Source organism: Lupinus angustifolius, unplaced genomic scaffold (assembly GCF_001865875.1).
Source record: "Lupinus angustifolius cultivar Tanjil unplaced genomic scaffold, LupAngTanjil_v1.0 Scaffold_462, whole genome shotgun sequence".
Lineage (NCBI taxonomy): Eukaryota > Viridiplantae > Streptophyta > Magnoliopsida > Fabales > Fabaceae > Lupinus > Lupinus angustifolius.
In genome coordinates, this window is record NW_017727850.1 from 113,060 (window position 1) to 135,365 (window position 22,306).

The 22,306-nt window shown below is 34.3% G+C and overlaps 2 protein-coding genes across 3 annotated transcripts; one reads left to right on the plus strand and one right to left on the minus strand.

The window, feature by feature from the left end:
* Positions 1-1,539: 1,539 nt before the first annotated feature.
* Positions 1,540-2,079, plus strand: LOC109341430. Its single transcript, XM_019579339.1, has one exon. The coding sequence runs from the start codon at positions 1,540-1,542 to the stop codon at positions 2,077-2,079; it is 540 nt and encodes a 179-aa protein (XP_019434884.1).
* Positions 2,080-8,109: 6,030 nt separating this feature from the next.
* Positions 8,110-14,533, minus strand: LOC109341433 (protein arginine N-methyltransferase 1.6). 2 transcript variants are annotated; one of them, XM_019579344.1, is made up of 14 exons: positions 14,187-14,533; positions 13,193-13,400; positions 12,393-12,518; positions 12,046-12,210; positions 11,847-11,965; positions 11,682-11,761; positions 10,879-11,150; positions 10,502-10,732; positions 9,924-9,997; positions 9,702-9,795; positions 9,406-9,555; positions 9,199-9,273; positions 8,639-8,735; positions 8,110-8,474 (listed from the first exon to the last, which is right to left on the minus strand). In XM_019579344.1, exons 1-14 carry the CDS (start codon positions 14,492-14,494, stop codon positions 8,317-8,319), a joined length of 2,157 nt encoding a protein of 718 aa, XP_019434889.1. In that variant the 5' UTR covers positions 14,495-14,533; the 3' UTR covers positions 8,110-8,316. The 2 variants fall into 2 exon arrangements, with proteins under 2 accessions (XP_019434889.1, XP_019434888.1); XM_019579343.1 differs by having other exon boundaries at positions 10,502-10,738.
* Between the last annotated feature and the right edge of the window lie 7,773 nt (positions 14,534-22,306).

Genomic DNA, 22,306 nt, shown 5'->3' on the forward strand with positions numbered 1-22,306 from the left:
GGATAAAATTACAATTTTTATTTAAACAATGGCTTATGTCGTCAAATCTCCTAGGAAAAATAACAAATCACCAGCACCTTGATGGAAATAAACTGAGGCCGAGACAATTAGTTGTTAGTAATTTTCTTTTATCTTGCTAAGTTCTCATTATAATAGAAATCCACATCACATAAACAAACAAGTTGTCCACATATAATGCCAAATATAAATTAATTACGAGCATCAACGTCCAGCAGTCATTTGTGTTGTATTATAATGAAAAATATATAGATTGTATTGAAATATGGAAGAAAAAAATATGAATAAATAATAATAGAGTTTTTATACTGTTATTATATGATTCATCATTCACAACTAACTATCATTGATTCTTATATACATGTAATAAAAGTAAAAGGTAAATAATATATCAATTATTTATAAATAATTTTTATACTAATAATACATAAATATTATGTCATTCAAATGTTTTTTTCTTCTTGCATGTAAAATTTCAATATGATGAAAGAACATGAATCTGCTCTCCCTATACTTGTTTTGCCACATAATATTAGATTGACACATCAAATTTTTATTATTAGGACAACAGATTTATATTGATGTTAAAGATCATTGAGATACATTATTAAAATTTTGAATAAAGACAAGGTAATAATATTGTTTGGACTTTGTACAATTAAATTTGATAAAAAACTTCTCGTAACTTAAACTTGTCTCCCTATCTTCTTTATTTTCATCTATCTTTAACATGTATTAAGAAAACATCATACAAATCAAAAGGCACAACAAAATAACTTAATTATTCTACTCAAATATTTCACAGCATTCATTTCTAAACCAATCAAACATAGAAGAGTGGTAAGATATAATACAACAAAAGACAACCTTAACAATATGAAGGAACTTAATTACAATCAAAGGGAGGTACAAACCGAGGGATGCAGAAAATAAAGGCTAATTTGTGAGTTTAATTTTGGATGAGAATGAAGAGAAATGAAAGATTTCAGTCCTGAAATATATTTATGAGATGACTCTGAAGTCTTTTCTTTCTCAATTTTCCACCGAAAATGTTAACTTACAAACAAACGTTAAAATAAGCTAGAGTGAAGTGCTCAAAGTGTAATCATTGAGTTAATTCTCTTTCTTCTGCATCCTTTCCATTTTTAGTAATTCTGGTTAGTTTAGTTAGGTTTCTGTTTTTCTTCTTTTGACAATTCTGTTTTTTTCTTTCTTGTATAAATTGATCTATGGGATTCTTCTCAAATCCTCAATCAATTAATCAAAAAGATAATCTGTAGAGTTTATCACTCATTCCAGATTCATTAATAGAAGAATTGCAAGAGTCATTCTATATTTTCTTTCTCTCTTTGCCATATCTCTGTTTTTTCTTCATCCTCTTCCATGGCTGTTTTCACCTTTATTATGGTATCAGAGCACCTTCAATGAAGGTGTCTCTGCTGCGCGTAAAAAGGGAACTCTAAAAACATTCCTCCTTGCACCTCTTCATCTTGCAACACTGAATTTCTCAAAGCACCATCAATGGAAAATCGTATCATAAATCCAAATCCCATCCTCGATCCTTCAGGACCTTACTTCATAAGCCCAACCGAAAATCTTGGCTCTTCATTGGTGTCGCATCTTCTGAATGGGGACAATTACCACCCATGGTCACGAGCCATAACAATGGCCCTAGAAACCAAGAACAAATTGGATTTCATAGATGGAACTTTGCCTAGACCTCCCAATCACGACCCTCTTTTCACAACTTGGAGAAGATGCAATAACTTGGTGGTTTCATGGATCACTCAATCAATTGATCCTGCCATCGTGCAAAGTGTACTATGGATGGACAACGCTCAAGAAATATGGCAGGATCTTCGGGAAAGATATTATCAAGGTGACATGTTCAGAATATCTGAACTCATTGGTGAAATTCATTCTCTAAAGCAAGGTAGCTCCTCTGTCAGTGTTTATTTCAAGCAGATGAAAGGATTATGGCAACATTTGGACTCATTCAAACCTATTCCTCCTTGTAATTGCAATGAAGCATGTATAGCAATCCCAACAGTCAAGAAGTAGGCAAAATGACTATGTCATTTGCTTCTTAAGGGGTCTAAATGAGCAATTCTCTACTGTAAGATCCCAAATCATGGTTATGGATCCTCTCCCACCAATCAACAAGGCATTTTCACTGATCATTCAGCAGGAAAGGGAAATGCAGTTTGAAGATCCAAGAATTCTATCCAACTTTTCTGAATCCAAGAATTACTCACAAAGCAACAATGATACAAGAATCAGAGGAAGAGGAAGGGGATTCAGAGGACAGAATGGAGAGAGATCTCAAGGATCTACAAGACCTCTCAATACAGGAAGAGGAAGGGGACAAAAAGTATGCACATATTGTCAAAAGACTGGGCATACCATTGAAGTATGTTACAAGAAGCATGGATACCCACCTAACTACTTCACAAACAGAACAGACAATATAAATACATGTGGATTCAATGATAATGAGGAACATACTATTGGAGAAGGAAATGATTACACAATAGACAATACCATTAAGGACAACAATTTATCATCCAACCTGCCCTTTACTGCAGAACAACATAAGGCATTGGTGTCAATGATTCAACAATCCAAGGCTCAAAACAATCACAATGCTAACCATGTTACATCAGATACTAGCTTGCATAACCCAACAAACAACAGAACATTAGGTACAATCCTAAACTCATATAGTGCATTAAACATAGGCTCTTGGATCATTGATTCAGGAGCCATTGATCATGTTTGTCACTCTCTATTAGAATTTCAAACATTTAGAAGAATCAAACCTATAACCATTACCTTACCTAATAGCAGTGAAATCCTTGCCCACTATTCTAGATCAGTGATGTTCTCAGAATTTTTATACCTCACCAATGTCCTATACATCCCATCCTTCAGCTTCAACCTCATATCTATCTCAAAACTCACCTCCACACTGCCATGTAAACTAATTTTTTCCAACACTGATTGTCAAATCCAGGATCTCAACTCCTCGAAGATGATTGGTGCTGCTAAATTGACAAGAAGTCTATATACTTTGACATCACCCAGCATAACATATCCTAGACCACACCAAATAAATGCTCATACTAGTTATGATGATTGTAATAAGTGGCACTCTAGACTATGACATTTATCCCACAATAAGATGATCATTATGCAATCCTTGTTCCCTTTCATTCAATGTAAAAGAACAAAAGATCCTTGTGAAATATGTCATTTGGCAAAACAAAAGAAACTACCCTATCTTATTAGCATGACTAGATCTTCTTGCACTTTTGATTTGATTCATATGGATATATGGGGTCCCATTGGAATACCCTCTACTTTTGGACATAAATATTTCCTTATTGTTGTAGATGATAAGTTCAGATTCACATGGATTTTCTTTATGAAATTGAAATCTGAAACAAATAGGCTTGTTAAGGATTTTGTTAACTTTGCTGAAACACAATTTTCCAGTAAAGTCAAGGCTATAAGGAGTGACAATGGAAAAGAATTCCTCCTACATGAGTTCTATTCCACAAAAGGAATCGCACACCAAACATCTTGTGTTGAAACACCTCAACAAAATGTCATTGTTGAGAGAAACACCAACACATTCTTAGTATGGCTAGAGCCCTTATATTCCAATCTAATCTCCCTAAGTGCTTCTGGAATTATGCCATTTCACATTCCATACACCTTATTAACAGACAACTCATTGCTGTCTTGGCCAACCATTCACCTTATGAGGAACTTTATCACAAACTTCCCAATATCAAGTATTTGAGAGTCTTTGGTAGTCTTTGTTTTGCCTCCACCCTTGTATCTCATAAGACTAAGCTGGATCCCAGATCCAGAAGAAGTGTTTTCCTCGGGCATAAGTCAGGTACAAAGGGTTATATACTTTTACATATTGACACCAATGAAATTTTTATATCAAGAAATGTATATTTTTATGAACACATATTTCCCTTTGCCAATAACATCAGGTTTGCTTGTCACTCCACCTCTCATAACATACCTATCTTCCCTATTACCCAACTCGACCCTTTTGATTACTATGTGAATCTGCCCAATTCCCAAACCAGTCCAAATAACCCAAACCTAGACAGCAACCAAACCATCAATGCCTCCTCTCCCACCCTACCAACAAATGAAAAGACCATTAGAACTTCTACAAGACATAGACAACCTCCAACTTACCTGTAGGATTATCACTGCACTTTACTATCCAATTCTAGATTACAACCCAAACACACACCAAAATACCCTATATCCAAATGTCTAACATATGACTCCCTATCCTCAAAACACAAAATTTTCTCTTTATCCATATCAACAACTACTACTCCTACACATTATCATCAAGCCATACAACACGAATGTTGGAAAGATGCTATACAAACCGAGTTGAAAGCCCTCGATAAGAGCAACACATGGACTCTAACCCCTTTACCTGATGATAAACATGCCATACCTTGCAAATGGGTGTTCAAAATTAAACATAAATCTGATGGAACAGTTGAGAGGTATAAAGCCAGACTAGTGGCCAAAGGGTATGACCAAATTGAGGGACTTGACTACCTTGACACCTTTAGTCACGTAGTCAAAATGACTACCATAAGAGTTCTTTTATCCCTTGCTGTCAATTTTCATTGGCACCTACATCAATTAGACGTTAATACTGCTTTCCTGCATGGAGACCTATATGAGGAAGTCTATATGAAGACTCCCCCTGGGCTTGCTGTCCAAAAATCTGGTATGGTTTGTAAATTGCATAAATCAATATATGGTCTAAAACAATCAAGTAGACAATGGCATGATAAACTCACTCACACTTTAACACAGTTTGGTTATGCGAAATCCAATTCAGATCACTCCTTTTTTATCAAACATAAGGAACCAAAATTTACTGTTGTTTTAGTTTATGTTGATGACCTCATTCTCGTTGGCAATGACTTGATTGAAATAGAGACAACCAAAAGACTTTTAAATGACAAATTTAGCATTAAGGACATTGGAGAATTGAAATTCTTCCTAGGAATGGAAATAGCTAGGTCTCAAAAGGGCATTGCCCTTTACCAAAGAAAATATACTCTGGAACTTTTGCAGGAAACAGGGTTGTTAGGATCAAAATCATCATCTACTCCTATGGAACACAATATGAAATTACACAACACAATGGGAACACCTCTTGCAGATTTTACTTCCTATAGAAGATTGATAGGTAAGCTTTTATATCTCACCCATACTCGTCCAGATATTAGTTATGCTGTGAGTTTCCTTAGCCAATTTGTCTCTTCCCCCACTGATCTCCACCAAAAGGCAGCATATAGGGTACTTAAGTATCTCAAAGGTTCTCCTGGGAAGGCATCTTTTTCTTTGCAGATAGCAACACAACCATCAAAGGGTTCTCTGATTCAGATTGGGGAGCATGTTTGGACACTAGAAAATATGTCACATGATGGTGCTTCTTCCTGGGATCGTCCCTTATCTCTTGGAAAAGCAAGAAGCAAACTACAGTTTCCAGATCATCAGCTGAAGCTGAATACAGAGCCCTTGCCATGGCTTCATGCGAAGCACAATGGCTCCTATCATTACTTGAAGACTTAGGAATTAATCACTCAAAGGCAATCAATTTATATTGCGACAACAAATCTGCTCTACACATAGCAGCCAACCCCGTTTTTCACGAAAGGATGAAGCATATTGAGATAGATTGCCACGTTGTAAGAGAACGAACTCAAAATGGCACCATACATCTTCTACCTATTTCATCTTTTGCCCAAACTGCAGATTTGTTCACCAAACCATTATCGCCTAAACCTTTCAACAATCTTATCTCCAAGCTTGTCATGTTAGACATTTACATGTCACATTGAGGGGGGATATCAAAGTTAGGATTAGTTATTAAGTTAATTCTCTTTTTTCTGCATCCTTTCTATTTTTAGTAATTCTGGTTAGTTTAGTTAGGTTTCTGTTTTTTCTGTTTTTCTTCTTTTGGCAATTCTGTTTTTTTTTCTTTCTTGTATAAATTAATCTATGAGATTCTTCTCAAATCCTCAATCAATTAATCAAAAAGATACTCTGTAGAGTTTATCACTCATTCCAGATTCATTAATAGAAGAATTGCAAGAGTCATTCTTTACTTTCTTTCTCTCTTTGCCATCTCTGTTTTTTCTTTCTTCATCCTCTTCGATGGCTGTTTTCACCTTTATTACAAACAGACGTTAAAATAAGCTAGAGTGAAGTGCTCAAAGTGTAATCATTGAAAGGTCATGGAAGGTATTGTGTCCAATTACCAACCCCTCATATGTAGTAGCTATACTTGTAGCAAACAATCTCACAACACGTTCCAATCTTGCCCTTATGGAAAGTGGCACTTCCCTATTGAAAAATATGAGATATTCTGAACAGGAACAACCTTGATTGATAAAGTGCTTCATCTCTGAAGAGACTGAAGGAACTGATCAACAACTTAAGCACCACTGGGTAAGGTAAACCAGCCACTAAAGGCCTTAAAGTGTGGCTGCTAAGTTGCAAGTGAAGTTTAGCTATAACCACCACCATCATATGCACCACCATCTGGACCAATTAAGAGGATTAAACTGTGAATTACTTCAAAGGGGGTGAGAAAAATAGAATCTTTCAATTGATATTTAAGAATAAAGAGCACAATTATGTTGATGATTCAGTGGTAGAAGGTTCTGAGAGAAAGAAGGAATGAAGTAGTTGATGGGTCATAGAAGAAGTTGTAGCCAAAAGTGGTTAAGTGACTGAGATAAAATTATTGCCTTATTTATTAATAAGAGCACATTCTTATAGAGTTTGTGGTTTCAGGCTTCGATTCAACGTCAATTATATTTTCTGTTGATCGAAAGGAGCCTTCAAAGATAAACGTTTACTTTAATATTCACTACATGTATATCTCCTTCCGGATTTTATAAATATAATGCAAAACTCAACATGCACTTTGGATTTTAAAATTTATTCTAATCTGTTAGATATTTGAAATTAATTATTTAACCAAGTCTCCCATTACATAATATTTGAATGAAGTAATTAAACTAAACCTATATATTAGGTTCAAGATCATGACTTGCCCCACTTCAAAACATTCTATGAGCATTGAACCTATTAGATCTGAGTAGTAGTAGTTATATATCTATTATTATTATGTATGCCCTAAAAGGGTGTGTATTCTTAAAAGGATGTGGGTGATATTTGAGAATTTAGTAAGACTTTACATTACTATATCAATGTCTTGTTGGTATGTATTTTTTTTAGGGTATCCACTTATTCGAAGAGTAGATTTAAAAGACTTACTTTACATCTTAGCCATTAATTCTAGGGAAATCTAATTATTTAAACTTACTCACTAATTCAAACCATAAATTTCTCTATAATTAATGGTTAAGATGTGAAATAAATTTTTTAAACTTAACTAGGAGTAAGTGAATTCCCTCTTTTTTTATCATTTTCTTAGAGAAAAAGAGAGGCTCTCTATCATCTATCCCTCCAATGAAAACAAAACAAACAATGTAAAGTATCACTGCTGAGAAAATGTATGTCATTTGTGCCTTGACAATTAATAGTACAAACCCATGGCATACCCCACTCTTGGTGAAATTAACCGGCATCAAACAATTTTGAAGGAAAAGAAATAAAACAGAGTATATTGATAACTGATTTTTTGACAACTTTTTTTAGTTCTATCAAGGTATCCTCTCATCCTTTAGGTGAAGAACTAATCCATTTCAGAGTGTGTTTTCTAACATGTGTCACTTCCAGAAATTGAACCTTTAAACTTTTAGTCATCTTATGAATCTAGCAGAGTCTTACACTACTAGACCAACGCCTACTGAACTTTTTTACCATCTTTCACACATCCTAATTACCCGCGGTATTTCAATCATTCACCATATTCAATGATGCGATGCAACATGAGCCATTAAATGGATTCAAAGTCATCCATCCGACTGTAGAGAATCCAGATTCCTCTTTCACCTGCACAATTTCTGCCTTTTCACCTTTATTATTTCCCCCTGCACTGCAACTGGTCTTCTAGCGTAGTAGCAAAAGTGTGAAATTCATACCAGCAAATCAGTTCTATGATACAGTAGTCAGGGAAATTAGTCCATTATAAAATAATAGAATCCACCCATGCATGCAATCATGCACTCCACAAATATCTAAATCAATGTTAGCTATCTGTCTATCTTGTACAACCAAATAGTCTATTGAGCCAGGGCATTACATTACAACTTGAGTGAATAGGTCTCATAAGAATTCATGTACAATTTTGAGGTCTCCATTTGAGGGATTAAAAATTGCTTCAAGTACTGCAGAATAACATGCTTGAGCATTTTTCGATATTTCGGGCCCTACTGTTTTAGGTGTTGCAAGAAGCTTTACTCCCTGCTTCCAATATCTCTTGTCTGCAATCTTAAAATGGAAAGGATAAGCAATAGCTCACATTATAGTTATAGATGCTTTATAAGATATAAGTTTTATGCCGTAGGTCTTGAATTAATATATTATTTTGGTTGAGTGCACCATTCAGATTGGCTTATTTAATATTCAAAAGGGAAGTGAGTGTGACCTGGACCAGTTGATATAACAACAGAGTTTTGCAAATCCATCACCCAGTCAATCCATAGTACAAAACCATGGCATACCCCACTCTTGGTGAAATTAACCTGCATCAGAAAATTTACTATATTCATCATGTAAAAACAAACTAGTAATACATAGAGTAACACTAATATATAGCAATTAAACATTAATTCAGTTCTGCAAAAAATTGAACACTCGAGTAATATAGCACTCTTCGAAAGGCAAATTACTTTTCTGTAGGATAAGAAGGCAGATACAATGAAAGACAAAGCTGGTTAATCAATCTTATGTGCATATAAATGTTTAATAGTTACTTCATGTTTTCCCATGTGATGATGCTCTTTGGGAGCATTAAGAAATCCACTCAATTTATATAATGAATAAATAAATTGATTCAGATAGGAAGATACACCAGAACCAAACAGCTGTGCAATAAAATCATTTGACATCACAGTGGCAAAAATATAACCTAAATTATTATATTATAATACTTGCTGAGTGTTGATCACCCAAGAGCATCTAAAACTTAAAGGATGATGATAATACCTTGGATTTTCCTTCACATTGATGTATTTGTTTTGAGAAATCAAACTCCATCACATCAAATGCCTCACTAAGCACCTGAAACAATGTACAAAATAAGGTTGCATTGATACTAGAACATTATTGTTAATAAATAAATAAAAATTTCTATTCTTCTTCATTGAAGAAGCCAACTTATTGCAAAACGTAAATTTCAAGTAGATTAATTACATCATACTCTCCACACTGCCAGACAAAAAAAGGCAGGCAAGGACCCTCTTCCGAGTCAGGTAGATTACCGCAGGCCCCCAACGTGCCATTTACCACTGAATGGTCAAAACCTTCTATCTTACTCAAGCAGCAACGACTTTTCCAAAGATCCTGCAGATTATTTATACCATTAATTCAAACATACAGTCCCATCACTAACCAAAAAAAGAAGTTGCACCTGTTAATTTGTTACCCAAACAAACATAAATACTTTATCAAGCAACAAAAATATGCATGATGTTAAGAGCTTCACGTACAGGTAGAGAGATGGCGCATGCCTTCAATATTCCTTTACTAGGAATTATCAGAGCATCTTCAGAGAGGATAGAATCAACCGAAGTACGATCCTTCCTAAACCAAAATTGAGTGAAATAAGTACATAATTGCAAGAAACTATATATCATAGACACTTTATACTTATTAGAGCACAACATGTCATAAGCAAATAATTGCAAGAGTATAACTACTAAGAAATATACCAAAACCGAAGGTTCTGCCATGGAAGCATACCATCATTTCCAAAATAGAAGGGTTCTGCTATTAACAGATCAACCTGTAGATAAAGTACATAAGCATAAATATTTCAAGCAATTTAAAATGGGAAAAATAGCTTGAACATTCAAGGAAAATGAATTAATGTCACATATGCACCTTAGATGTCATTTACTACAGCATCCAACATACTGTTGAACCTAATACCTTCTTAAAATGTGTTGGATACATTCAAAATACAAATAAATTACTTAAAAAACAGGAAAAGTTCAGCATGAGGAAGAAACAATATCACGTATTGTTTATATTCAATAATCAGATAAAACATTTCTATATAAAAGTAATGCAACAAGGTGCATAAGTCATCATGAGCTCAATATAAGTAATAAAATTCTATAAAAAAAAACAATAGATATAACAAAAGTTATAAAGCCATTTACATTTTTGTACTATGCTACTAGGCATAAACAAAGTGATCTATGCTGCATGTTTCTAATAGAGAACTTGAAATTTATATACATCCAAAGTAAAGGCAACCAGGTAAGTGGAATCAAGAAAACTCGACCTTTTTCTGGTCTGTATCATCTAAAGTTACTTGTTTAGCCCTTTTTCCAAGAACTTCTATGTGATTAGGTGACAAATGATTATCATGAGCAACACCTAGCAAATACTGGAGGCCCCTTTCCTTCAGCCCTGGAAGTAACGAAATTACATGTGATGCTTCTGAAAGATGTGCTACAAGAAGTGGTAAAAAAACACTATCATCTGCAACCAAGCATAATGAGCGGACTCTTCCCTGCAACTGTAAAATCATTAGTTTTGTAAACAAGTAGTATAGCATAACTTGAATGAAGTAAAAGCAACGCAAGTAGGTGTTTATAACTTTGGTCCTTATTCCTGTGAAAGAGCACTTGCAATGAGGAGGAAGGAAGAGTAGCTTACCACACTTTCCACTGCTTTCAACATTGAAAGCCTCCATGCTTTGTCTCCATAGATTGCAGCCCTTTCTGGTGACAGTACAAGCTGAAAATTTTCAGCTGTCATCCCATGATGAGAAACCTCACTTGTTGACACTCGGGTATCAAAATTATATGAGATAGTTGTATCAGTATGTGTAGCATGCAGGCAAATTTCTTCTCCTTTGGATATGGAAATTCCATTTCCTGGAACAAACCAAACACACTGTTTCCAGTGGTCACACCAACCAATAGGACCTGGATAGCATCAAGGCAGAATAATTAATAAAGATTCTGATATATTAGCAATTATAGATAATCCATAAAACATGTTATTTATTTTCACACGATTCATATTCACGTAATGTAATTTCCAAACAGTAACAATTACATTAAGGTAAATACACCCCAAGTCCCAAACCAATCAATTAACATAGTGGTATGACCCAAATAGGCCAGCCAGTCGGACCATAAAATCTGTACCTAGTCTCTAGGCCAGCCTGGGTTCATACTCATCACAGATTTTCTTAACAACCTGATCAAATTCATGTCCATGTACCCCGTCTGGACCGGTTGACCTGGTATTTTTTTATAATAAAAATAAAAACTTCAAAAACACTGCTTGTGAGAATTGAACTTGGTAGAGGGATGTCCATTGTGAAGTGGTGACTTACATTCTCAAAATTTTAATTTATATTGTTATCCAATTACTCCAATTTTTAATTTATATCACTGTCCAATGACTATAGAACAATGCAATTAAATCATGAGTTCATGACAAACTCTCACTTGTAGTTGTTGCTGAGCTTATCCACCTAGGAGCAGTTGAGTAATAGATTGTCCCTTCACGATCGAGTTGAAGTACCCACCTTAAGACACATAGAACCACTGTAAACTGAGGAAATAAATGCTATGATAATACAAATACCGTAGTGTCAAAACATATAGGATTACCATGAGACCACAGCATGAACTCTACCATCATTAGTTGCCTTCACGCACAGCTCAGATTCTCCATAACTCTCTGGCCGTTTCCAAAAATCAAATTCAAAAATTTTGAAGGGTTCTGAAAGCTGGATGGATCTTAATTTGAGTAGGAACAAAACTAGTGAAATTTTAACGAAGCGAATTACAGAACTCTAATTAACTTTACCAGCTTTATTTCTTTTCTTATTGGATCACAATGCATGGCATATTGCTGACGTTTGACACTTAAAACACCTTCAAGCCCTGGAGGGGTAAGACAAATGTCATCAGGCACACTAGCCTCATTGTTATGTAAATCATGCAGCTGCCTTAAGAATGAGCTTTCAACCAGCTGAAGAAGGAATATAGGGGAAGATACACAACCTTGTGTGAGAATTCACATGAGGAGAAAGAATGTAATGAAAAATATCTTCAAGTTAATAATAACATCACATAAAATATCATTTATTATGATACTTTAAAACCAAAAAAATAATTCATGATACAGAAAAAGTTGCAGGTCCTCTGAAATACCTGTCCATAAGTAGTTGCTCGGTAGGGCACAGTCAGAGGGTTTTCAGACAACAAATTGTCATGCGCATGTTGTAAGGTTGGTATAAGCCCCTCACCCAGTAATTCTGAGTCTAATATCTCACTTACCTGCAATAATGAATGTCATTTTTCCTTTGTTCGAATTTGAAGGAGGAACAGAAACACTATTTTTTCTTAAGAAACAACTTCTTAGATCCAGAAGTTAGCTCTATCCTTGGATCTCTCATGTTCACTAATTCAGTAGTATTTGAGTATTTGACAAGTAATTTGTGATAAACAACTTGCAGATGGGTTCATACGTTTGTTGTGAAAAGCAACTGTTTAGAATTAAAAATGCTAGACAGACAGAACTATTTTGGCAACAAATTCTACGGAATAATTGGGCCAGCTCAGTGGCTCTTGAACGAGTGAGCAATCCCTGTTACTTTAATTGGCGTGCAGATAGAACAGAATGGAGCAGAGTGTTCTGTTTTGTTCACTTTAGTTCCATGATCGTCCCTGTTAGTGGAACCAAAATGTCTTAGTTTTTAACTTTATGCCTTGGTCCATTACATTCATAAAATAGGCCAAATATAAAACAGAAGGCGTGCTATGGTGTGTCCCATTCAAACACGTCTACCAAATGCTACTGGAGTTGAATTCTGCCAATATTCTGACTCCACTTTTTTCTAGCTGAGAAATATTACTCATTCAGAATCATAAATTAAACATGACTTTGGCATGGTAAAAATAGTAAAATAAAAAAATAAAGTCAATCTTGAGTTTGGTGCAATGCCACTTACAAGTACATCTGCACGTGAAGGAATATCACCGCCAACTTGGAGTTCATCAGAGCGCTTATTGATCACTTTGATTCTTCCTCCCATTCCATTAACTCGCATCACTTTCTTCATCAACTTCACCATCGGAAGGTAAGACTCGCATGCTGTCACTCTTCCTTTGCTGCCCATAGCTCGTGCAGCCATCATCGATAGTAACCCAGTTCCAGCACTAAACATTATGCAATCATTATTTATAGCATAACCACGTTATAATCTAGGAGGTATGAATACAACACCAAAACATGATACGACACACACATAGAATAGGTCAAGTTATAAGACAATACATGATTGTGATATAAGATTAAAAATCACCACACAAGCACAAAATTCAAATAACAAGAGAGAAATATTAGTTTTTAATAGTTAGCATAACTCATTCTAAACATGATAAAATGCTAGCAGTTATCTAGTTCTTTTGACATTTCAATCTACAATGCAATAAAAACTCAAAAAGTAAAAGTAAAAGGTTTTAGAATAGTTCCAATACAAATACGCCTACACGCAACCCCTTTGTTTATGATTATAAAAAGGGACTTTTAGAGAAGCTATTTATGTTCGAAACTTCGGATAAAAAAATCAATTTTTACTCAAAAAGCTATATATGTTAATCAAAAGCGACTTTGAGTATCTTCTAACAACAGGAAACACATCTGCTGAAGCGTGATACTCCATGTGTTACAGCTTGATTGAAAAATATATATATTTAAGTTAAAAATTTAATAATTAAATATTCTTAATACAGTAGCACATGGAGTGGTACACACATGATGTTCACCCCTAAAAACAAGTAGGGCATTACATGATACTCTCACTTAGTGGAGTCTCGGAAGGGTAACCGATATTCATACATGCCCAAACTAATCCAAAAATAAAGGGCTCTAACCCATGGGGAAAATGTACTTAATTATTGTTCTTATTATTACAATGATGAGTGAAGTGAGAGTGAGGGTACCCGATATCGAGAACATGGGAAGGTTTAGTAATGGTTTTTTCAATGGCTTGACGATACGCTCTATTTCTAGCGGAATCATTGAGCATGTCCAAATACGACGTCGTAGCAAGAAGAGGTTGTTGGACGTCGTCGTTTTGGTCTTCTTGAATAACGACCCATTCAGAGTTACCGGTGAGAGGGTGAAGCTTGAGTTGAAAGACTACGTTGGAGCTCATGGTTCGAATAAAATTGGAACGAATGGGTGTGAGTGTGGAAATGAAAGGACGGGAAATTGGAATTAGGGTTTTGAGGAACAGAGAAATAATCATGGGAGACGATGATACACGTGGTGGAGAAGAAAATCAGTATTCCCGCCACGTCATTTAATATAATAAGGGAAGAGTACGAGGGAAAAAAGAAATGAGAAAATATGGAGAGAGAAAATATATTTTTATTAAAAATGTTATTTTACATAAATAATTAGTATTATAATAAATGCAAAGAAAATTCTCTTACTTTATCCTCTCTTCTTCCATGAGAGATGAGACCAAAAGTTTATGCTTCTACCACTTTTATTTTCTTTCTCTCCCTATTCTCTTCTATAAAATGAGAAAAAAAATCTCATTCTCCTTCAAGTTTTTCTTTCTTTTTATCTTTCTTTCTTTATTCTCTCTAACTAAAGATAACCTTAACAATATTCTTTTAGCTTATAGCTAAATAATTAATTAATTTTATATGTGTGACTATTTATTTTAACAAGTATCATTCTCTATAATTGAAGTCTTAATTTTTTTTTTGTCTTTTTGAGAATTTAGGAAATCTTCAGACACTAAATATTTTGTTGGTATTTGATATAATACTTGTATTTCAACGTAACATTGTCACCTATTATTTTAATTTTTACAGAAAATATATATGAGTATATAGTTGTCACAAATTTTATAAAAATATATTATTAAAATTCATAAGAATATATTATGTAATTAGAAAATGATTAACTTCAAATATTTTCATGTCCCAATATGGGATACCATGTTGGCTTGAAGTTGATGACTAAATCACCTCTCATATATAAGAAAGAATCTATATAGAAATGTTTGAAAATCATGATTAAGACGTTAGATACTTTATTTGGTAAGATTTCATTATATATATAATTAATATATCATTCATTTGTATTAATTTTTGGAGAGTAATTGATGATTAAATATGAATGTCATATGATGCAATGACAATATATAAATTATTGCAATGTTAGTGCTTACTATGAGAATAGTCATTATTATTATTGTTATGAGAAAAATAAATGTAATGACAATGTATGAGTTCTATACATTATCATTGCATCATTCATATTTAATCATCATTGTCTCTTAAAAAATAATCCAAAAGAATGATGAATAATATAATAATTATATATAAATCTTTAAACTAACATTGTATAGATATTACACATTATTATTAGGATTTTCTTTTATTATAATAAGTTTTACATTATCTAGAATTAAGTAAAGGAGATGGATCCATATTATATAATGGGTATAAGTTCCTTGTTATATCTAGTATCATATTAGTAACTCGAGCTTGTATGTATAATTAGTTGAATATTGTTAACAAAATATTTTGTCTTCCTCTCTTCTGTTTATTATATGTCATTTATTTAATTGATTATGTCTAATGTCATGTAACGATCATTTCTATTGTGCAAACAATTGATATTAGTGTCAATTGATAGATGACTCTTAAGTTAGATGTCATATTCATGATAGAGAAGTCTAATGAAATTAGCAAATTAAAGCTGGGTTATGGCAAAGGAATGAGAAAAATGTGATGGCTTGACAACTTCTGTCAAAGGCAGCGTAAGAAGAAAAACGAGATGCGTTGAATAAGAAGAAAATGTGACAGGGTCATAGTGGGACCACAATCGTGTTGGATCTGAACCTTATAAATCCATCTATTGGAGGACCTAGGTGGAGCATGAGGTTCTGACAAGAGAAATGGTGTAAATCTTTATGGCATTTTCACCTCGTTTTGGAGAAGAATGTTAATTATTAGTAGATCTAGAAGATATGAGTGTTGGATGACTTTGATTTTGGGTGGAACACATGCATTGACTTGGAGCAAAGTATAACATAGACATTGATAAAGATGCAACATGTGATAGGAATATTGGTTTGGATGCAAGAGTGTGACATGTGTCTCGATTGACATTGACGCAAAGTGTGTGTTGTAGATAAACTCATTATGATGGAGTGTGGTTTTTCTTTTAATTATGATTGTCAAAGTTGACAATGATGATAATAGTTGATGATTTCCGAGGAAACTCCATGCTTTTCAACTAGGTTGAGTAATAAAGATAATAGTTGTAACGATACTTTGGTGTAGAGGTTCCATAATATCGAAAACTTATAATTGTTGATGAATAATATATAGACAAAATTGGTCAAACACCATTAACATATTATTTTATCTTCTTCTCTTTCTATTTGTTATATGTCTCTTATTTGATTGATTATGATGAACATTGTATAATAGTAGCTTCTGTTATCTAATAATAATCAATTTTATTGCACAAACAATTATCATATGTCTCTTTTTTAATTTCATCATGTTATGAAATATGATGTATATATATAATCTACTTTTTAATGTATTCATTTGTCAATAACTCAATATAAGTTGAACCAAATATGATTATGAGTAGATATTATAACACTATATACACTCCTTTGATATCATTTCTCCTAGACTCCTTTCCTAATGTTGAGCAAACAATTTTTTATTGTTTTCTTCTCATGTACCTTTTTTATACAACTTTTAAAAATAGGAAGTAAAATCAAGTTAAGGAGACATAGTTATAATTAATGTTAAAATTAAAAGATAATTTTCTTAAACCAAATAAGTTTCTTTTCGTACGTAGAATATGTTGAGAGGTGAATCTAGCTCTTGCAGACCATATACTAAGGATATCAAAGGTAATGGTTAAAATGTGACATGGCTTTAGAAGATTCCCCCATGACCAAAAAATTATGAAATTATTTATTTGGGGTATTGTCTTAATTTTTGTTTGGTAGAATGAGGAAAAGAAAAAAAAGAAAAAAAAAGAAAAAAAAGGCACTAAAGTTTTAAAAATGAAACTTCCATAGCGCCTGTCAACAACATGCTTGTGAGCTCCTGGTTGGGAGAATCAAAAATCAAAACATCATGGCCATTAGAGGCCCCATGTTTTGCTAAGAAGTCGGCACAAGAATTGCCTTCACGAAGAATGTGTTGAAGCTTTATCTGCCAGTCTTGTTGTAGCAAGTCACAAATAGCACAGATTATGGAGGAATAAGCATGAGTAGTCGGAGAATTGTGAAGGATTAGAGATTGAGAGCCCTTGGAGTCAGTCATGCAAATAATAATATTTTTGTAGCCTTTAACTCCAAGAGATACGTAAACCACGATAGAGGGCTATGAGCTTCGCCTTCAAGTTGTTTGTGGTACCAATAGATTCAGAGAAGCTAAGGATGAAACTGCCATCAGAGTCTCTCAAGATACCGCCAAAACCAGCAGGACCCGGATTTCCAAGGGAGCTACCATCAACATTAAGAGCTATGTAACCTTCAGACGAGGATCAACTTCAGACATCGTTTGTTGGAAAGAAGCATTCAAATCATCCATAAGGCGCTTAACTTGGAAACCTAGAGAATGAGTGCTCATAAGGTCGTTGTTGAAGGTATAAGAGTTACGACTTCGCCAAGACCACCAAAGAGTTGGAAGAAACTTGTGAGCGACACCCACACAATTATTTTTTACCCATATAATCGAGTCATTATTACTGAAAAAATCATGAGAAACAAATCCCATGGCTTTCCGTAGCTCAGTAGATGAAGGGTAGTCACGTAAGTAGTGGAGAATAGTTTCCTCAAGATCGCCACATTTGTTGCAAAAAGCAGAATAATTAATACCCCTAGAAGCTCTTAAAGAATTAGTATGGATAGAGTTATGACTTGGCTGCCAAAGGAAGAATTTGATGTTCTTAGTTGTTTTAAGATTCCAGATCCAGTTCTAGGATATGGTTAGGTCCACCATGTTGACATCTTTTAGGAGCCAAGTATAACCAGCTTTGGCCGTATATTCTTCATTTAGTTGGCTACTCCAAGTGAAGCAGTCAGAGACTTGAGGATGGAGCTGCAAATTAAAGTTAGTAATTGACATCCTCAAGTCATCAAGCATCATGGTTTGCAAAGTGTGGAGCTGCCAAGTATCATCAGCGAAAACATCTTTTATGCTCAAGTCAACATCTTGAATATCCACGAAATGGACCATGTTGCAAGGGAAGTTGCCATTTAACCAAGGGGAGTACCAAAATGAAGACTCTCCCCTGCCAAGCTACAATGTGTAACTGTTTCTAAGAAAGAGAGTGGCCTTTTGGATGGCTTTCCAAACACAAGATCCATAAAATTTCTTGCGGTCGAAGATCGTGCCTTCATGAATGTATTTAGATGATAAGAGATGGACCCAAAGCTTATGTTGGTGGTGAAGAAGACTTTAGGATAATTTCCCCAAAAGAGAAGTGTTGCAGTGCCTAGCTATCTTGACTATGAGACCTCCACAGATTTACTTTTGGTGATTTTGTTCCAGCTAACATAGTGAATGCTCCTTTAGAAAGAAGACCCCCAAATGAAGTTTCTTACGTTAGAGTCAATTTGTTGCATACAGATTGAGGAAGCTAATAAGAATGCATGTAGTAATTGGGGATGGACGAGAGGACGAACTTGGCAAAAGCTAGTCTCTCAAGCTTGTTGAGAAGATTGAGCTTCCAGGAGGCCAACCTATGTTGCATATTTTTCATGATAAAATGGAAGTCTTCTTTCTTTTCCCTGCCATGAAAAATAGGAAAGCCCAAATATTTCCCAATGTTAGTAGTAAAGCGAATAGAAGAAATAGAAGTGAACTTATATTTTCTCTTGTTTGGGACACCCTTTGAGGAAAAAACTCTAGACTTGGAGATGTTGACCTTTAATGCTGAAGCTTTGCTGAAATCATCAAAAATTCTAGCAATAAGACGCACTTGACAGTTTTTGGCCTTGACAAATAAAAGCACATCATCTAAAAAGAGAATATGAGAGATGGGAAGGCAATTTCTAGAAATTTTAATAGGAAGCCACCCCTTCAAGCGAACCTCTTCTATAATGGCAAGAGATAATTTTTCCATGCAAATGATAAAAAGGTAAAGGGAAAGAGGATCCGCCTGCCTTAAGCCCTTTGTAGGGGTAAATTTGGGAAGCATGTTACCATTCCAAAGGATAGATAGGGAGGAAATAGTAGCACAGTGCATGATGAGTTTAACTGTCGAAATTGGGAAACCAAAATCGACAAGGCAATTATGCAGAAAATCCCATCTAATATTGTCAAAAGCTTTTTTGAGGTCGATTTTGACAGCAAGATCACCATTTTTCTTTTTGGAATTGTGCCTATAATGAACAATTTCTTGCAAAATGATGGCATTATTCATAGTGCCACTACCTGGAAGGAAACTACTCTGGAATGGCCGAATCAAGTCACTAAGAATAGGTCTCAGTCTGTTAACTAGCACTTTGGTGATAAGTTTGTAGATGACATTGCAAAGGCTAATAGGTCTTACGTCCTTGAAGGTGTTTGGAATATCAACCTTAGGAATCATAGAAATAAGAGTTTCAGAGATGCTAGGGTGGAAATCTCCATAGATAAAGGCATCACGAACAAGCCGCCACACAACATCGCCAATAATATGCCAATATTGCTTGTAGAAAATGACTTGAAAGCCATCAGGGCCAAGAGCTTTATAAGGACTTGTGGAGTTAATTGCAAGAGAGACTTTTTCCTTAATAACTGATTGAGAAAGACGTACAGCATCTGCCTCACAATGCAAGCCAGATTAGAGGTTGGAAAATTGCCTCTAGCAATATTACTGTCATTAGTGAAAAGAGATTTGAAATACTTGTGAGCTTCTTCAGAAAGAGTTTCTTGATCAGTGCACGGTAAACCATTAGGAAGAATAAGGCTCTGAATTTTGTTGCGTCTTCTTCTAATGATAGCATGAGTATGGAAGAACTTTGTATTTTTGTTGCCCAATTTAACCCAATAATCACCTCTAGCAAGATTATTGTCTTAATTATTGTTGGGTTTATTCAAGTGTGAAGTCTCACATTGGATATGAGGGGGGAGTGAAAGAGTTTATTAGTGGAAAATGCGCATGAAAATATTGTCTTAAAGTTTTGGTTCAAGACGTTGTGACTCACTTGTGATTTTTCATTCTTCCCATACTCTGGTAATAGTAGAACTCTCTGGTAGTTGGAGGCTCCCCTATCAAAATATCACCCAACCATTTTACTTATCTCATGGACATCATTGCATAACATAATGAAAGACATGTAGAGAAAAGTGAATTTTCTATTTGTTTCATTCTCGGAACATGAGGAGACAACACATGCGAAACTAACAAGTAATATTAGGAAAATTACATTATTATTGAAAAATATGGTGATATTATCATTCTAGTCGTATATGTTAACTTATTTTCTTAATAAAACTAATCTTAGACTACAAATTGTAAACATGGATTATAGTTTATTTTAAAGAATAAAATTATTGTTTTCCTCCTTTCAAGTTTGTATCAAACATCCAATCATGGGGTTCTACTTCTGCAATTAAAAAATCATAGTTGTTCTTATTAGCCATTTTCATTATGGCTTAACTTGGCAACAATTCTACTTGCCTTTGGAATCCTTAGTCACCATTAACCTTTATTTATGGGTTCATTATATTCGAAGAGAAAAATATATTTATTATACCTTTGATCCATTATGATCTTCCATGTTGTAAGGGTTATACTGACTGGATATGTTCAACTACCTTGTCTCTATCTTATTTGTCTGTACTATTCTCACGGGACATAATAAATTAATCACATCGAAGGGAAGGTCCTTATTGAGACTAGGGTGAACATTGGCCAGTTAAGATGGGTTAAGGCTTATTCCTTATTTGGCCCTAAATGTTTGCTGAGTCACGACCCTATACTCAAAGTTAACCCAACCCTAACTATCGATCGGGTCAACCTTTAAACCCAAACCCGACCTAGAGGCGGTTAAATATAATGCATACTCATTTTAGATAAATTCTTCTCAATATTATTTATTATTACGAATTTTTAATTTGACATATAAAATGATATATGTATATATTATTAATCATGTATATATAATGAAAGAATTAGAGAATCAATGATATTTTCGACCAAAAAGATGTCATTAATCTAACACAGTTGAATAGAAATACATACAATAATGATGAGTGATCGATTATGAGACGGGTCGGGCCGAGTCATGATTAGTCCCTACCTGATCCTAAATATCGACCCAATCTAATTTTTGAATTTAAACTCGGCACTAGACTCGATATGACCCGATCCTATTTGAGCTTGAACATGATCGGGTCACACAGGAGTGAGCGGGTAGGGTTGGGTTCTGCTCACCCCTAGTTGAGATAAACCCACAATATGGTACATGAATTGATGGAGACGTTCTCATTATGACTTGGATTTGGGACTCGGTGACTCTTAAGATTAGTCAAAATTATATGTTTTTTCCTACTCATATGCAAATTTCAAATAATTTAGTTGACACATTCTATGAAACTAGATATCTCAACCTGTTATGAATAGGAAAATGAAATTTCCAATTTTAAGTAGGGAAACTTAGAGGTGTCAAAATGGGTCGGCTCAGTCGGGTCAGTCTGCCAAAGCCCAAAAAATTTTAAGGTCTTATTATCATATTAGGAACTTTTTATTGAATCCGGGCTTTTTAGGTCGGCCTGTCCGAGCTATATTAAAATTGGGCTTACCTCAGGCAGGTTCGAGCTACTAGTTTTCTCTTATTTTTAATATTTTTTGGGACCATTGGCATCGTAAAAAGCATTAGGTTAAAATTTACAAAACAATTTATAATAGAAATAGATAATAAATATTGTGTTATGAACTTTGAATAAAAAATAGAGTAATGTCTAAACATAAATATTTATAAATTACAATAATGTTAAGCATTATAGTATTTTTTTCTATTTTGCAAAATATCATTTTAAGTCCAGTAACAAAATAATGTATCAAATCAAATGAGAAG